We start from the raw sequence: 16,284 nt of genomic DNA, 5'->3' as shown, positions 1-16,284 counted from the left end.
TTAGATAACACAACAGAACAGCCAGCTTTAACGATGTCTCTTGTGCTTAGCTTTGCTGCAGATCTGACTAAGATGTCCTGGTGAAAGAGAAATGGAGGGGGAAAGAAAAAAACCCAGAAAACTAAGTAGTATAAGTTTAAAATTACTTAGCAGTATCTTAGATTATTCCTGAATGTAGCTTGGGCCTGGGGCTTGCATTTCCTGCTGCTGCTGCCATTTGTGTCAAAGAAAGAATTTTTAGTGCTGGAGATTTTCATTTTAAAAATATCAAAATTAAAAATAGTTTTAATATCGATTACGCAAAGCTGAAATTTTGTTTTCTCGTTTATTAAGTGCCAATTATTTGCTTCTTCCTGCTTCCACCACCCCTGCCACTGTCACCAGCTCAACAGAGCCTTTGTCTTTCTCCAGAAAATATTACTCTAACAACTAATAGTCTGATTGCTGTTGCCTTCCTCCTCTCCCTCTTCCTCCTCCTCCTCCTCTTCTACTCCTTCTCCCTCTTCCTCCTCCTTCCTCTTCTTCTTCTTTGCTATCTTAACTCTTTTATTGATTTTCCATTTCTCAATATTACTTGGCTAACTTGTCTGGATGGAATTTACTCTGGTGAGTGAAATAAATTGCTCAATGCTTTCATCTCATCTCCCACAACAACTTGATAAAAATTCTATTCAATTTGCTTATGTAACAACCAACTTGAAATAGTTCCACAATCAATATGGTAGGAGGGAATGAACTCTCCATTGAAAAGAGAAATAGGAGCTGGAGGGCTCCATAAAGCCATAAACCAAAGGTTTTTCTTAATTACACTTGGCCACCAGTTCTTTGTTAGTCTTACCTGTGAAACAACTCGTTCTCTCTGCTCAGGTAAAGAAAGTTTGGTAGTAAAGACAGTTCTATGTTGTGCAGTAAACCTTCAGTTTAACCTTTTTCTGTACCCCTGCAGCACATAATGCTACTGTATGGTACAAAATGTGAGTTGGAACCAACACCTGTGATCACTGTTTCAAGTCTTTGTTTCACCTGTAATTTTGGTTGTTATTAAGAAACCTTAAAGTAGGGATCGAGGAACTTTTTTAACCAGTTACCCCAAAATATATATATTTACACTGATGTTACTCCCTTTATTTGAAAGGAAGAAAATCATAAATTCTTTGAATTCAAAAGATTTATTGAATCTGTTTACACATCCATTGCATTGGACAGATGCACTGCTGCCAGAACAAAAAGATTCTTTCCTGACAAGGAATACAGTTTTTATATAATTTGACTCCTGTCTAATGAATCCTTATTAGAATTCCCTCAAGAATTTCGTTTTTACCCCACTTGGGGTAATTTACCCTGGTTTGCCAACCCTGCCTTAAAGGGAAAACTTACATAATTATAAGGATTTCAAATTTAAATTTTGGCACAAGGCCAGCAGTTTCGGGGTGAGTGGGGGTGTGTGTGATTACATCACCCTACCCCACCCCCAATGACCATCTGGTACTGATTTTTATCTACCCCGAGTAGAGGAAAGTCATGGTCAACCTTGGCAGAATTTCAACTCAGAATGTAAAGTCAGACCAAATGTCAGTAAGCAGCACTAACAACTCTGCCACCTTAATAATCATCATCAGCAGCATCAGCATTGTTGTCGTTTAACATCTGCTTTCCATGCTGGCATGGGTTGGACGGTTTGACTGAGGGCTGGCAAGCCAGAAGGCTATACCCAGCCCCAATCTGATATGGCAAGGTTTCGACAGCTGGAAGCCTTTCCTAATGCCAACCACTCTGAGAGTGTAGTGGGTGCTTTTTACATGCCACCAGCAATAGGGCCAGTCAGGGGGCACTGGCATCGGCCACATTTGGATGGTGCTTTTTACATGCCACCAACACGGACATTGACCACCTTTCTACTGTGGGCACAAGAAGGCTGAAACTTTTGGGGAAGGTGGATTGTTGATTACATCAACCCCAGTGCTCAACTGGTATGTATTTCATCAACCCCGAAAGGATGAAAGGCTAAGTTAACCTTGGTGGAATTTGAACTCAGAACGTGAAGACAGACAAAATGCTTAGTAGCATTTTGCCAGGCATGCTAACGATTCCACCAGCTCACTGCCTTAGCAGTAATAATAATTCTTTTTGCTGAAATTGTGGGAGGGATGGAGGGGTTAGTCGATTACATCAAGCCCCTAATGTTCAACTGGTATCTGTTTCATTGATCGGCTGAAAGGAGGAAAAGCCAAGTCAACTTTGCTAGAATTTGAACTCAGAATGTAAAGCCTGACAAGAATGCCTCTAAGCATTTTGTCCAGTGTTCTAATGATTCTGCTTCTAGCTCATCACCTTAACAATTAATAAGAACTATAATTAATAACCAAATAATGTTGCCCAAATGACCCCAGTTGACTCCTCAGTGAGATGAAAGTCAACTCCAGCAGGAATTGTGAAATCATTTCTACAGTTCAGTAATAATAATAATAATAATAATAATGGTTTCCAATTGTGGGAGAAGGGCAGCAGTGGGTCGATTACATGAACCCCAGTAGTTGGGGTTTAGATTCAGTCTCCTTCTTACACAACGCTTTTGGGCAGATGTCTTCCACTATAGCCAGAAGCCAGAGGAAGCCTTGTGAATAGGTTTGGAGGGAAACTGAAAGACTCCGATTGGGTTTCTTTTGTTCTTTTTCCCTTTTATCTGTGTAGAACATGTCTGGCCATGGGGAATGACTGCCTTGCACAGAACTGGGTGAGGTTTGGTGACAGGAAGATAGAAACAGAGAGGGTGTGATTGTGTGAATGTGAAAGAGTAAGATGCAGAAGGGAGGGAGAGTTCGTCCCTTGACATTTCCTCCTCCTCTCTCACATCAGCCAATAAACCATAAAACTGACATAAGCTCTCTTACAACATTGTTACTTCTTCTTGCTCAATAGTTTCTTATTTTTTTATTTATAACATCATGGCTATTTTCTTCTCCTTTTCTCCCTTTTTTCCCCACCTCACATTTAAAAGAAACACTACATTTAATTAACACACAAAAATATTGGCCTAAATTTAGAATTAAAACATTTCTTATTTTTGACTTGAGAATATTTCATTATAGTTGTCTGTTAATGTTATTTTTATCTTATATTTAGTCATTTTTGTTTTTTTTATTTAGTTTTTAATTTTAATTTTTAAAGTTTGAATTCTATCTTTTTTTTCTCCTCCTTGCAACCATCTTGACATATTTAGAAGTGTGTGTGTGAGTTACATTCACACACTGCAACCAATTGCATGAAACACATTAGTAATTAATTACAAAATAATTTCCTCAATTAGTCTTCTTTTATCCGTTTACTTTCTTCTCCAACCTCTGTGTGCCAATCCTAACTTTTACAAAACAATTCCATTTCTAATGAGTTTTTTTTTTTTTCTATATTTATGTAATCAAACTCCAGAATATATCCAATTTTTGACACAATGGAATTGCTTTTCATCTCAAATGATAATTTGGTTTCATGCCATCTCAGTTGTTTGTCTTTGACTCAATACCAGAGCTGTTTGCCCCGTGACAATATCTTCGACTTGATTTTGTCTAATTTATTCCAAAATTCACTGTGCCTCACCTGTTACTCCTTGTCAAAAAGGATCTAGGGGTCATATTTGACCCTTAATCTGTTGCCTCTACTTGTTTTATAGATTGAAGTATGATGAACGACCAAAACCAACTCCAGCAAGATTTTAACCCTTTTATTACCACATTTCTGTGTTTACTTCAATTAATTCTAAATATAATGATGGTGCCACGTAAAGAAAAGCAAAAGCACCCAGTACAATCCGTGGTTGGTGTTAGGAGGGACATCCAGCTGAGGAAACGTTGCCAAAACAGACAATTGGAGCCTGGTGCAGCTCTCCAGCCTTGCCAGCTCCTATCAAACCGTCCAACCCATATCAGCAGGGAAAACAGATGTATGATGATGACAAAGGCTTTAGTAAAATAACTTTATTATTATTATTATTTATTGTTAACTGGTGTTTAAGGAGCACAAATTGAGACTTTGTCTTGATGGAAGATTTTAATCCAGAACTTTTGAAAACAAGATATTTGTAACTACAGAGCCAGGGGTGGTCTCCAGTGGGTTCATGTCCAAGGGTTAACCCTTAAAGTCCTTCTGTACTTTAAGGACTTAACCCTTGTACTTTGATCTCCTAGTTGTGTTAGAAACTCAAGGATTTGATGAAACGCTGTTAGTCATGTGTAAAAATGTCACAACAAATGCCCGAATTTGGATGGAACTTAATGAAACAATGTCGTGATTGTGTATTGTGAATGTCGTCATGTCATGTTCACCTGCCCTAGTAGTTTGAATACAGGTAAGTTGATTACACATAGGTATTGTCCTGTATATTTATAACATACTGATTGATGAGCATTGATTTCCAGTCTCAGCTGAATTTGTGGTCTTGGAAACTGATCAAACCCCATTAAGAAAAAAATTCAAACATATGCCTTACTCTTCTTCATTCAAACATTTTGTAAGTCCCATCAAATAGCATTGTTTATCCTTATTACAGTAATTAAGCTATCCTCAAAAATCCAGCTGTTTGTAGAGAACTTACCTTTAAGATATTTAAGTAAATCAACTTTAAAATATCAACTATTTATCAAGTATTTGTCAACTCCGCTCCTGCTCAGAATCAATAAATTTTGCTCTGACTTCGATATTTGCTGTTTTCAGCAGATAACACTGAAATCTCACTCAAATGATTTTTACCAAGTGCAAGTTCTCTTTAGATCATAAATAACTAATATCAACAAATTCAACGTCACCATTTAAGGTTATTAACTACCATTAAGCTCAAAAATGAGGAGAAAATATGGAGAGAATCACTAAATATAAAAACCTGACTGGCCCCCGTGCCGGTGGCACATAAAAAGCACCCACTACACTCTCGGAGTGGTTGGCGTTAGGAAGGGCATCCAGCTGTAGAAACTCTGCCAGATCAGATTGGAGCCTGGTGCAGCCATCTGGTTCGCCAGCCCTCAGTCAAAATCGTCCAACCCATGGAAAGTGGACCTTAAACAATGATGATGAGTACAAGCAGGAATTCTTTCTAGAATGATACTAAACTTTGTTTCTCAAACAGAAGAGTGCTTAGTTCTAGATTTCTCTCTCTTTTTTCTTTTCTCATTTTTTTCTCTTATTTTTTTGCGGGGTGGGGGGTGGGGGGCAAGAAGTAACAACATTGTTTGACTTGATGGTATGAGACAACCAATGCATGTGAATTGGTGATTCCCAAGCATCTTTAGCGATCAGTTTAAGACTTGACCACAGTTACAAGCACTTGTGATGTCGGATTTTAATTGTTGAAATATGAGTTTTGTTTCATAATAATCTTCACTGAATAAATACACAGCCTTCAGTTTAGGAGAGAAATAAACTGATGTTGTGATATTCATGCCTAACTTTTGAGTTGTGTGAATGAACTGACTTCTGCTAGGGATCAGAACTGTATTGGATGAGTTCAGATTTTCCTAATTAATAATCTGGTAATTGTTGTATTTCGGAATGGTCATTTTGCCAGTTTAGCCAATAAAAACACACGCACTATATATTTGGTGTTACTTTGCTTCAGTGTTATTTATTTTTTACATTAATCTTAATCTTATTTCAGCCAGAGTTCTTTCGTCACACTCCTGTGACCTCATCAGTGGTCCTTTGCTTTCTTCTTTCTTATTTGTGTGTCTCTCCTTACTAACGGTCAACTATTTTGTATTTCTAGAATACAGGAGTGTGACGAAAGAACTCTGGCCGAAATAAGATTAAGTTTAATGTAAAAAATAAATAACACTGAAGCAAAGTAACACCAAATATATAGTGCGTGTGTTTTTATTGGCTAAACTGGCAAAATGACCATTCCGAAATATAACAATATCTGTTTCAACACACGACTTCACATAAAAAATCTTGCACAACAAATATATAAACGTAAAAATCTGGTAATTGTCATACATATATTGTGAGAGAGAGAGAGAATTAGTGTGTCTGTCTCTGTCTCTCTCTGACTCACAAAAGAAATCAAAATGAGAAATAATTTCCAAATTTTAAAAACCTTGCACAGGCTGTGAAGTTGACAAGTTTGCTTCCCAACCACATAACTTCAAGTTCAGTCCCACCTTGAGCAAGTGTCTTCTGCTATAACCCTAGGCTAATCAAAGCCTTGTGAGTGGATTTCGTAGATGGAGACTGAAAGAAGCCCATCCTATGTATATACATATATCATTGCTATTATGTTAAACCATCATATGTCCAAATTTGGCCAAATACGTTTTATTTTTCAATATTTAATTTTGCTTGCAATAGCCAGTTCTTTTGGTCAAACTGTCGTATCTCCAGCTGCTTCAGATGCCAAGATATGAAAATTGTCAAAGTGTAGTCCAAAGTTTTAGCATTTTTTCAAAAGTGTGGTAAGTCCCACATACGACAGTTCTGCAAAAATATTTCTGACTGAAAACATCAAACATGCATGGAGTTACGATTTTAAGCACCCAACAAAGGTATTATTGTTAAGCTGAAACTGTTGCTAATGTAAAAAGAAATGCAATGGGGAAACTAGTTTTTCATTTCCTGAAAAAAAACCCCAATGTTTTGGACTTATGACACTTTTGCAAAATAGCAACAATATATATATATATCTTTTATTTTTCATTTATTTCAATAATTAGACTGTGGCCATGTTGGGGCACAGCCTTGAAAAATTTTAGTTGAATGAAGTTACAGAGATGTAAAAATAGACACACAAATATGACAGGCTTCTTTTAGTTTCTGTCTACCAAGTCCACTCACAAGGCTTTAGTCGGGTCAAGGCTATGGTAGAAGATACTTGCCCAAGGTGTCATGCAGTGGGATTGAACCCAGAACTATGTGGTTGAGAAGTAAACTTCTTACCACACAGCCACATGTTTGTCTCCTTGCCTTGACATTGTATGGAGTTGTTGTAAATGAATGTCATTCATTTTCCAATCTTCTGCAAAAACATGTCTGGCTGTTGGGAAATATTACCTTGCTTGGGAACAGGCAAGGGTGATGACAAGAAGAACTTGTGGTCATAGAAAGTCTTTGTTTGCAAGATTCATCTGACCCTTGCTGGCATGGAAAAGTGGTGGTGGCGTCAGCAGCGGTGGTCATCATCACCACCACCACTACTGCTGACCAGTGACTGAAACTAGTAAAAGAAAGATCCTCTTCCTCCTCCTCCTCCTCCTCCTCCTCGTTCTGTTGTTCCAGTCCTGTTTTCTTATTTCTTTGGAATTTTCAGCTAAAACCAGTGACGGCTGTTTGGGGTTGAAATGGCAGCTGACTCTCCCTCAAATTCCACCTTCAATAAATAATAGGGGGTTAAGAGAAGAATATAGTAAATAACCTCTCGCTGGAATAGCTTTGATCATAAGGCTTGCTGGATCGGGCTTGGCCTGGGGCTAAACAATAATGGCAGAATCAACATTAATAAAACAAAATTAACAAGCACAAGAGGGAAGGTGCGATCAATACTGGCCAAAACAGTATTGAACCTGGTGGCAGCAGCAGCAGTAGTAGTAGTAATTGTGATAAAGTATATGACTAAGTCAACTCCATTATGTTATTAATATCTATTTTATTCCCCCCACTCCCCACCCCACCCTTCCAAGGGATAAAAGACAAATCAAGCATTTGTTGGATTTGAAATCAGAATGAAGAGATCTCAGGGTTAAAGATTCTGAGATTCACCAATAATTGTGTCCTTTCTATCTTAGAAATATTGCTTTTCATTATTGCTTAGCCTTGTGTTCCAACCATGGCCATCCCATCTAGAATTACAATACCTTAATATGTTTTTGTTTTTGTTGCTTTTTTATATGATTGTTGGTTGTGATTAAAGAAAGATTTGGTTGCTATTTCTAGCAGGTTAAGCAAGTTCTTAGGAGTCGCTTGACTCAGAGTGTATATAATGTCTCAGATTGGCTCAAAGCCAGGATTTGAAACTGGGACAGAGTTGGTCGAATTAAGCTGTGTGATAAGTTCTGACTCAAAATGAAAAGGAGTAAAACTCACTCCATTACTTTAAATGATGATGATGATGATGATTGTAGTGGTCATGGTGGTGTGGTGGTTCATGGGTTGCAGTTGTTTAAGCAGAAGGCCAGTAATGCTATTCTATAGTTTTGAGACGGGCATATAGCGTAATGGTTAAGAGTGCTGGCTACTAACCCCAAGATTGCAAATTCAGTTCCAGGCAGTGCCTTGAATAAATAAATAAATAATAATAATAATAATAATAACAACATGTACAAAAAGAATACCTTAGGAATGAGAACCCAGGGTTGGGTTCAAAATTTTACCCGGACACCTGATGAAGGCTGGAGAGTAAATCAGCCGAAACATTGTGGTAACAACAAACAAGATGAGGACACATATCTGACCAATGTAAATAATGTAAAGGCCAATGATGTTGAAGGGAGGGAGTTAGTTTATTTTAGTGACCTGTAAAGGACGGAATGCAAAGTTAACCTCATCAAGATTTGAACCTGGAATGTAAAGAACCGGAAGAAATATTGCAAAGCATTTTGTCCAATGCTCTAATAACTCTGCCAACTTACTATCCTTAATAATAATAATAATAACAATAATAATAATAGAAATTTTGATATTAAGCTTGGCCTGTAAGGCCATGATCTTTTCTGCAATAAGCACTGACCCTGAAGTTGGGTGGGGGTAGGGGGGTCGATCACATCGACCCCAGTGTTTCACAGGTACTTAATATATCGACCCCGAAAAGATGAAAGGCAAAGTCGACCTTAGCAGAATTTGAACTCTGAACATAGTGATGGGCGAAATAACGCTAAGCATTTCATCCGGCATGCTAACGATTCTGCCAGCTCCTGGCCTCAATAATCCTTTCTACAAAAGGCACAAGGCCTGGGATGTGAGGGGAGAGGACTTGATGATTACAGTGACCCCAGTGTTCAACTAGTTCTTAATTTATCGACCCCATATCTTTTAGTTTCTGTCTACCAAACCCACTCACAAGGCTATGGTAGAATTTACTTGCCCAAGGTGTAATGCAGTGGGATTGAAACCGGAATCATGTGGTTGAGAATTTGAACTCAGAATGTAGCAACGGGCAAAATACCGCTAGGCATTTTGTCCAGCATGTTAACGATTCTGTCAGCTTGCCACCTTGATGAAGATGATGATACTAGTTCCAAATTTCGGCACAGGGCCAGCAATTTCAGGAGAGGTGGGTAAGTCAGTTGCATCAAACCACCACCCCCACCAGCACTCAACTAGGGTTCATTTTATCAACCCCATCAACATGTCAGCTTGGGTGGGTTTCACTTGAATATCAAACTGATAGAATTAAATCCTACAATATGACCACCCCAACTTTCTGACACTCCACTAATCCTCATACTAACAGCAACAGTGCCACCATCTCCACCTACATTCTGTAACATCGAAAAGATTCCAGTATTCCATATATTCCACTAACAGCATAAATTTCCTTAATTATTAGATTTTCTTAATTGCTTTCTTGTTTAATTGCTACTTAATGGCTTCTCTACAGCTGTTTGCGCTACTCCTCATCCTTCTCCTCTCTCACTCCCCCCTCCTTTTCTCGTGCTTTCATTTTCATCTTATGCTTATCATTATGTCATCTTTTTTTAACTCTCTTTCCTCCTCCTCCTCTTTCCTCCTCCTCCTCAACTCAATAGGAAACCAGTTGTTTTGGAGGGTTTTTTTGTTGTTGTCCCCCCCTCCTTTTTTTTTTTGTTTTCTTCTGTTTCTTACCTGCTTGTCAATGGCAGCAACTGAGAAGTCTCACTAAAATGACTCCTCTTTGGTTTTGAGGAGACAGGAAGAGTGAGGGTGAGGAGGGGGGTGGGCACTAACAGGGGTGGCATGGGTGACGACTTTCCTCCGTTTATCGGAAAATGCAACCTCCCTGTTCTAAGATCAAAAGTAAAAAAAATTTTAATAACAAAAAGCAACAAATAAAGAAAAAGATATGCAAAAGAAAACCACTGTGGTGTTGCTTACTCTGCTGCACTTTGTTGCAGTTACTGCACAGATCGAGAGCAAAAGGGCAAAATATTGTGCAAAATTTATTTTGCTGCTTTGGTATCTTGCTTCCCTCACACACACACACACCACACTTTTGTAGAATTTTCTCAAACTGTGATGGAAAGAAAGAATGCTCACAAAATAGGGTCCACCTCCTCCTCCTCCTCCTCGTCATCATCATCATCATCATTGATATAACTTCCAGTTATGCATGGGTCTGACAGAGTTTATTGAGGCAGATTTTCTACAGCCGGATGCCCTTCCTGTTGCCAACCCTCACATGTTTCCACAGAATATTGAAAATGAACAACACTGCTTGTATGACACTGACACTCGTTTACAACTATCATGCAGTGTCAAGACAAGGAGACACACACTCGTACATACATGCACACAGGTACAGATTTACAAAGGGCTTCCTCACAGTTTCCGTCTACCATATTTACTCACAAGGCTTCATTCAGTCAAGTAGTAGTTTCTTGTTCGATGTTATTTAGCCCCGAGATGACTGAGATCCAGGAGAAGCAGATGACCAAAAGCGTTCCAGCTCTGGTCTTTTCCTTTTCTCTTTTTTAAAGACTGTGTTATCCGACAGAGTTGGCGGGGCGTCTGTGGGTGATCTGGCTGCTATTTCTGGCAGGTTGTGCTATTCCCTAGCATTCTCTGTGGCTTGTCGCTATTCTATTCTGGGGCATGCTGCCCTAACTATGATTTACTACATCAAACACGTTTACTTCTGTGTTAAAGGTAACAAGGAGTTGACGACACACACCTTTCAGCCTGACTGCATGGCAAGGGTGGAGTAGACTTCAGGTTGTTGTTGTTGTGTAAGCCCTAGGTCAGTTTTGATTAAGTAGGTCTATTATCCAGGACTTCCCAGTCATGACCACCTCTGTCTTGTGTGACACATGACAGAAAAATAGTTCTTTGCAACATAGAGTGGGGTGTGTGTGTGTGTGTATATATATATATATATATATATATATATATATATGTGTGTGTGTGTGTGCACGTGTGCACTGCACAATATTCTCACTTCATACATGTTTTGTGGGTGTGTATATATATATATACACATATACACACATATATATATATATATATATATCAGTGTAATTTCTGTTTTGTCCACCTCCTTCACCATTACCACTGTCACTGCTTGAAATACTTGGAAACAGTTTTAGCTATCATTATTGGCACTGTGTTTGTAATGTTCACACCTGCACAAAGCAGTGAGAGGGAGGGAGGGAGAGAGTGTGTTGCAGTAGACCCAATGCAAAAAGCATAATTGGCAGAGAGCCAGGCTTTGCTTCTTTTCCCTCATTACACACACACACACATATCATAATCCTCATTTTGCAGTTGGTAATTTTCTCCCCCCCCCCCATACTTGCATTGGTTAGACAAATATTCTCTAGCACAACATCTTGTCATTTTGTTGCTGTCCTTTCTCACTTTCTCTTCGTCGAATGAGCCCACTTCTGAAAATCCCTATTCACTGTTTCCTATTTCTTCCTCTCGTCCTCACAATCTATCTTGTTACCCAACTCTTCACCACTTCTCATCTAAACCAGTGAACTCCTCCCTATTTTCCCCACTCCACCTTATTCTTCTGATGGTCAGATTTTTTTCTCTCAGCCTATTTCTGTTCTGTCATTCATCCACTCTTAACATTACAGCATATGTATCTATCCTTCCCACTGAATGGGAAGCCCCTTATTGTCAACACAGCTAACAGCTCCGGGAGCTTTTTTGCAATTAGTTCTTACTCCAGTTATTGTGCTTTCCTAACACTCCATCTCTCACTTCTAATTAGATTTTCTGGGTAGCAGAAGCTATCAGCTACTTCTTGAGAGCGAGCAGAGCATTGGAAAGAGAGAGAGAGAGAGAGAAGTGGGGGTGCAATTTTTGCACCTGTGCTTAGCAATTATTGCCCCTGTCTACCTGCTGCAAGCAAAGCCTACCTTCTCTGTAAACCTGCCCATGGTCACACTAAACCTCTTCTCTGACCATTGTTTACATTGGCACACCATCTTCAATTCCTACCTATATCTTTTTGGCATGCTAAGCATTGCATGGTACCCCCAAAACATCAGAAGGTACCATGGTACTATCTTCTCCCCTATTTCGCTAATACTTTAGTCTTTGCCAAGTTTACTCTGAGATCCCTTTATTCTAGGTTTCCCTTCCTTTTCTACTTCTGCTACCAATTCCACTTTAAAAGTCTTCTAGAAACGTGGGTTGCAGGGCTCTACCCTTCCACTTACTTTCTTCTTCTTTCATTTTTTTGTAACTTTTTAAAAATGTGACACTTCACACAAGAGGTAGAGATTGCAATTCATTTGCTTTTATTTCTCTTTCCAATACTGTTGTTTCTAGCATATTGAGTAACCACATAGAGGTTCCCTCATTGGATCTTGTAGCATGCTAACCAGCCATATCTGCCCTCTCACACCTACCCTACAATGTTCTTCTTAAAATAAACAATCACATCATTGAAATCTTGAAGTTGTGAGATAATGCTTGATTAATTCAAAACAATGTGAATAAATAAGCAATACATTTGACAAAGTAAACTGGATGCTAAAGGCTTAATTAATGAAAGCATGCTTCTCCCGGAGAGTTCCAGAGAAGAAATACATTGTTGATGGCTATACCATAACAGTGTGGTCAGCAGGAAAGATTTGGAGAAATGTGGATGGTTTAAATAAATAATGTCACAGAGTGTTGAATAAAATATATATTGAGAATTTACAAAAAAAACAAAACACAAAGACGGGTGTGTAAACAGCAAACAGCTGTATTAGTTTAATGCTTGGGAAGTGAGAAAGTCTTTTACGTTTCGAGCCTATGCTCTTCAGCAGAAAGGAACACAGAAATAAACAGGGAGAGAAAATGGAAAAGGTTTAGTGGCTAAGTCATATTCAACGTGGTGCTGTGTATTCAGACATGAGAAGACCTTCCACTCTAGAAATAGCCCAATAACATTATTCACAGCCGAAGATATATTTTCACATGTGTCAAGGAGAAAAATTTTCTCTCTTGGCTATTTATACAGTGGAAGGTCTTGTCATGTCCAAATGCACTGAAACATGTCAAATATGACTTTACACAAGTAAATGACTTAGTTACGGTGGATAAAACCTATTGGTTCTGCCTCTTCTATCAGCAATAACAATCCATTAACCATTTTTCTTTGTCTTCTTCTAGGCTGGAGAGTTTGTGGCAGCAAAGAAAGACATTTTGAAACAACGAAACATAATAAAAGCCAAACGAAGGTCAAATATTTCAACCGTGAGTCTTTTTTTTTTTTGTTGTTGTTGTTGGAATAGATGAATGTGTCTCAAGAGCTGCTGCCAACCAAGTTCTTGGACTCCAAAACTAATGGCCAGAGCGTCTTCTAACCAACTACCAGCTGGCAGGAGGAGCTTCACTTCAAATCCACTCACGGCATTTCTTTGCAGGCTTAAGCTGCTACATTCTTCTCTTAACATTTACTCATTGTAGAAGCAGCATGTATTGTCCCTTATGTGTGTGTGTGTGTGTTTAGGGTGTTTTCTTACTGTGAACTGTGAAGGGCTTGTTATTACTGTGATGTAATTTGGATGTTGTTAATGTCATTTTTGCTCTGTTTGTTTATCTTGAAAACAGATGGTTGCCACTTTCAGCATTTCTTTGGCCCATTTTCTCTATTATCTCCTCCTCCTCAATTCTGAATTTTATTTCTGTTTTGGTGTTGGCACATTGAAAGTAGAATGTCTTATGTCTGTTGTTTTAGTGTTGTGTAGAGGAAGTGATACAGTTTCACACCTGACATGCATTCTGCTGGTGTTTTCTGTTGCAGGCGTCTCCAGGAGGCGGAATATTTGCAAATTTTGCCGGTTTCTCATCAACTACTAATGCTACTACTACTACTGCTACGACGACACCAGCCGCCACATTGACCAACAGCTCAATGAAACCCCTTCTTGGCGTCAGCAAACCGACCGGTGCTGCGTCCTCCATCACCGGTGCCAGCGCAGGCTCCGATGAATCCGACAGCAAGCTGCACGTGCAGTTGAAGAAGCTCAACAAGAGTGTATTGCAGTGGATGCAGCAGCACGTGGCAAAGGATCCCTACTGCATCCTTACACCCATTTTCAAAGACTATGAAAAGTATTTGAAGACTATCCAGGATGAATGTAAAGCAAAGTCAGACACCAAAGATACTGGTTCAATTCCGGAAGCAATCACTGAACAGGAAACCAATTTAGGTAGGAACTCTCTTACTTCTCTCCCTCTCTCTATCTCCTCTGCATCCCCCCACCCCACCCCACCTGCTCATTTGTCTCTCTACACATTCATTACCTCTTCCATCTCCTCCTTATTCAATCCTGGTCTCAACCTGACAAATTGCTTTGTCTCACATCTTTTTGTCTTTTGCTCTAACCCTTTCTCTCTTCCCTTTTCTTTGCTCCTAAAAATATCTTCCCCCCCTTCTCTCCCCCCCTCCCATTGATGCTCATCCAACTGTCTATCTACACCAGTCACTCTATCTTGGTCATCTTCACACCTCTTTCTCTAACTCCTTTTCATTATCTCTCCTCCATGTCCCATTTTTATTGCATTTTCCTCTTTTCTCTAGAATACTCATCCAAATATGGCCCTAGTTTCATTTCATATTTAAACCTGTCCTGTTCTTGTGCAGAACCTTTCCTGACCAAGTGAGTGATGGCTGAGATTAACAAGCTTCCTTTAGAACCATGTGGTCTCGGGATTAGCCCCACTGTGCAGTGGCGCATTGGTCAAGTGTCCTCCACTAGAACTCTGGACTGACCAATGCCCTGTGATTGAATTTGGTAGATAGAAACTATGGAAGCTTGTTGTATGTGTATGTATGTGTATATAAGTATATATTGTATGTGTGTGTGTGTATATATGTTAATAGATATTGCAGATTGTTACAGATTTAAAGCTGATATCTAAAGCTAGCCCAAGGTATGTATGGAGTGGTCCTGTCAAGATGCTTCAGCTCATCTTTTTTCAAACAGATGGTGAGATTCTGACAATTACATATTGGGGCATGCAATGCTGGGACCTTTATTGTTTTAGCAAGGGGTAGCTAACCTAAATATCCTGTTTTACAAAGTTTTTGGTCTTTATAACTTCAGGAAATGGTGTCTGATTAGGAACAGGAAGTTTCTATCTCTATTTGTGGCTGCACCTGTGTTCAATATTCCATACAACCTGCATGTATCCACAAATGTAGGGAGAAGCTTCTTGTTTCGGACACCATTTCTCTAATGCCCAGTTGTATTGCAATCTCTTTAACGCTCATAACATATTTATCAGCTACTCCTACCAAGACAATAACAGAAAAGAAAAAAAACACACTTGTACAGTCCTCACTCCATATCCCAATCTGTAACTGCTGAAATCCCGCGTGTGTGTGTGTGTGTGCGGTTTAGCAGAAATTTATTTGAACTACCTTGCTTTCTAATTAACCAATTTTTATGTCTTAAATATGTGATTTATTATTTGCATTATATAAATTGCCATTTTAACAAAATGTCTTAAATTAATTAGGAATTCTTTTTTTCTTTTCTCCATTTCTTGTGGACATTTTATGTAGATTCTGAAAAATCAAAAGAAGAGGATCAATCAAAACCTGACCTGAAGAGTAGTAGTAGTAGTAGTAGTAGTATTTGGCCAAACTTATCTGTGACTAACCCTCTCTTGTCTAGTGGCAGCAGCAGCAGTAGTAGTAGTAGTGGTGGTACCACCACATCGACTGCACAGACCTCCATATCTACAACACCAGCTTTCGGTGGGTTTAACTTCAAACCTGCTGACACTCAGTCAACATTCTCTTTTGCCAGTACTTTGAATACCAGCAATGGTGAGCGATCATTATTTTTACTGTTATATAATATAAATATTTTTTAAATATTCAATTTAAAAAAAATTTTTTAATCCTTAAAACAATGCAGGTGAGAAGTTCGGGGAAAAAAATGTTATTACTAGCCATTCTGTTGGTCGTAATACTTGGACTATTTTCTTTCTCATGTTTGATAACGGAAAGCTTTCCCGAACTATTATAGAACCAACAATTCTCATAACGTAATACAATATTGCCCCTTTGTTTTTATCTATTGGCATCAGCTTACATATTTTGCCTAATTTCTTGCATGCATTGCTTAAAACCCTTCTATGAACCAGATTTCTATTGAAATA

The 16,284-nt window shown here is 38.8% G+C and overlaps 1 protein-coding gene across 5 annotated transcripts in view; it reads left to right on the top strand.

The window, feature by feature from the left end:
- The window catches only part of LOC115224453 (nuclear pore complex protein Nup50), a 118,080-nt gene that overhangs the window by 94,744 nt on the left and 7,052 nt on the right, over nucleotides 1-16,284 (top strand). For all 5 annotated transcript variants that reach the window (XM_036513350.1, XM_029795357.2, XM_036513349.1 and 2 more), the window contains 3 exons: nucleotides 13,282-13,365; nucleotides 13,916-14,324; nucleotides 15,683-15,949. In XM_036513350.1, the coding sequence (XP_036369243.1) occupies nucleotides 13,282-13,365; nucleotides 13,916-14,324; nucleotides 15,683-15,949 (760 nt within the window). The remainder of the gene's footprint in view (nucleotides 1-13,281; nucleotides 13,366-13,915; nucleotides 14,325-15,682; nucleotides 15,950-16,284) is intronic.

Source organism: Octopus sinensis, linkage group LG25 (genome assembly GCF_006345805.1).
Source record: "Octopus sinensis linkage group LG25, ASM634580v1, whole genome shotgun sequence".
Taxonomy (NCBI): domain Eukaryota; kingdom Metazoa; phylum Mollusca; class Cephalopoda; order Octopoda; family Octopodidae; genus Octopus; species Octopus sinensis.
The sequence above is the reverse complement of the archived record's forward strand: the minus strand, read 5'-3'. Positions and strand labels throughout refer to the sequence as shown.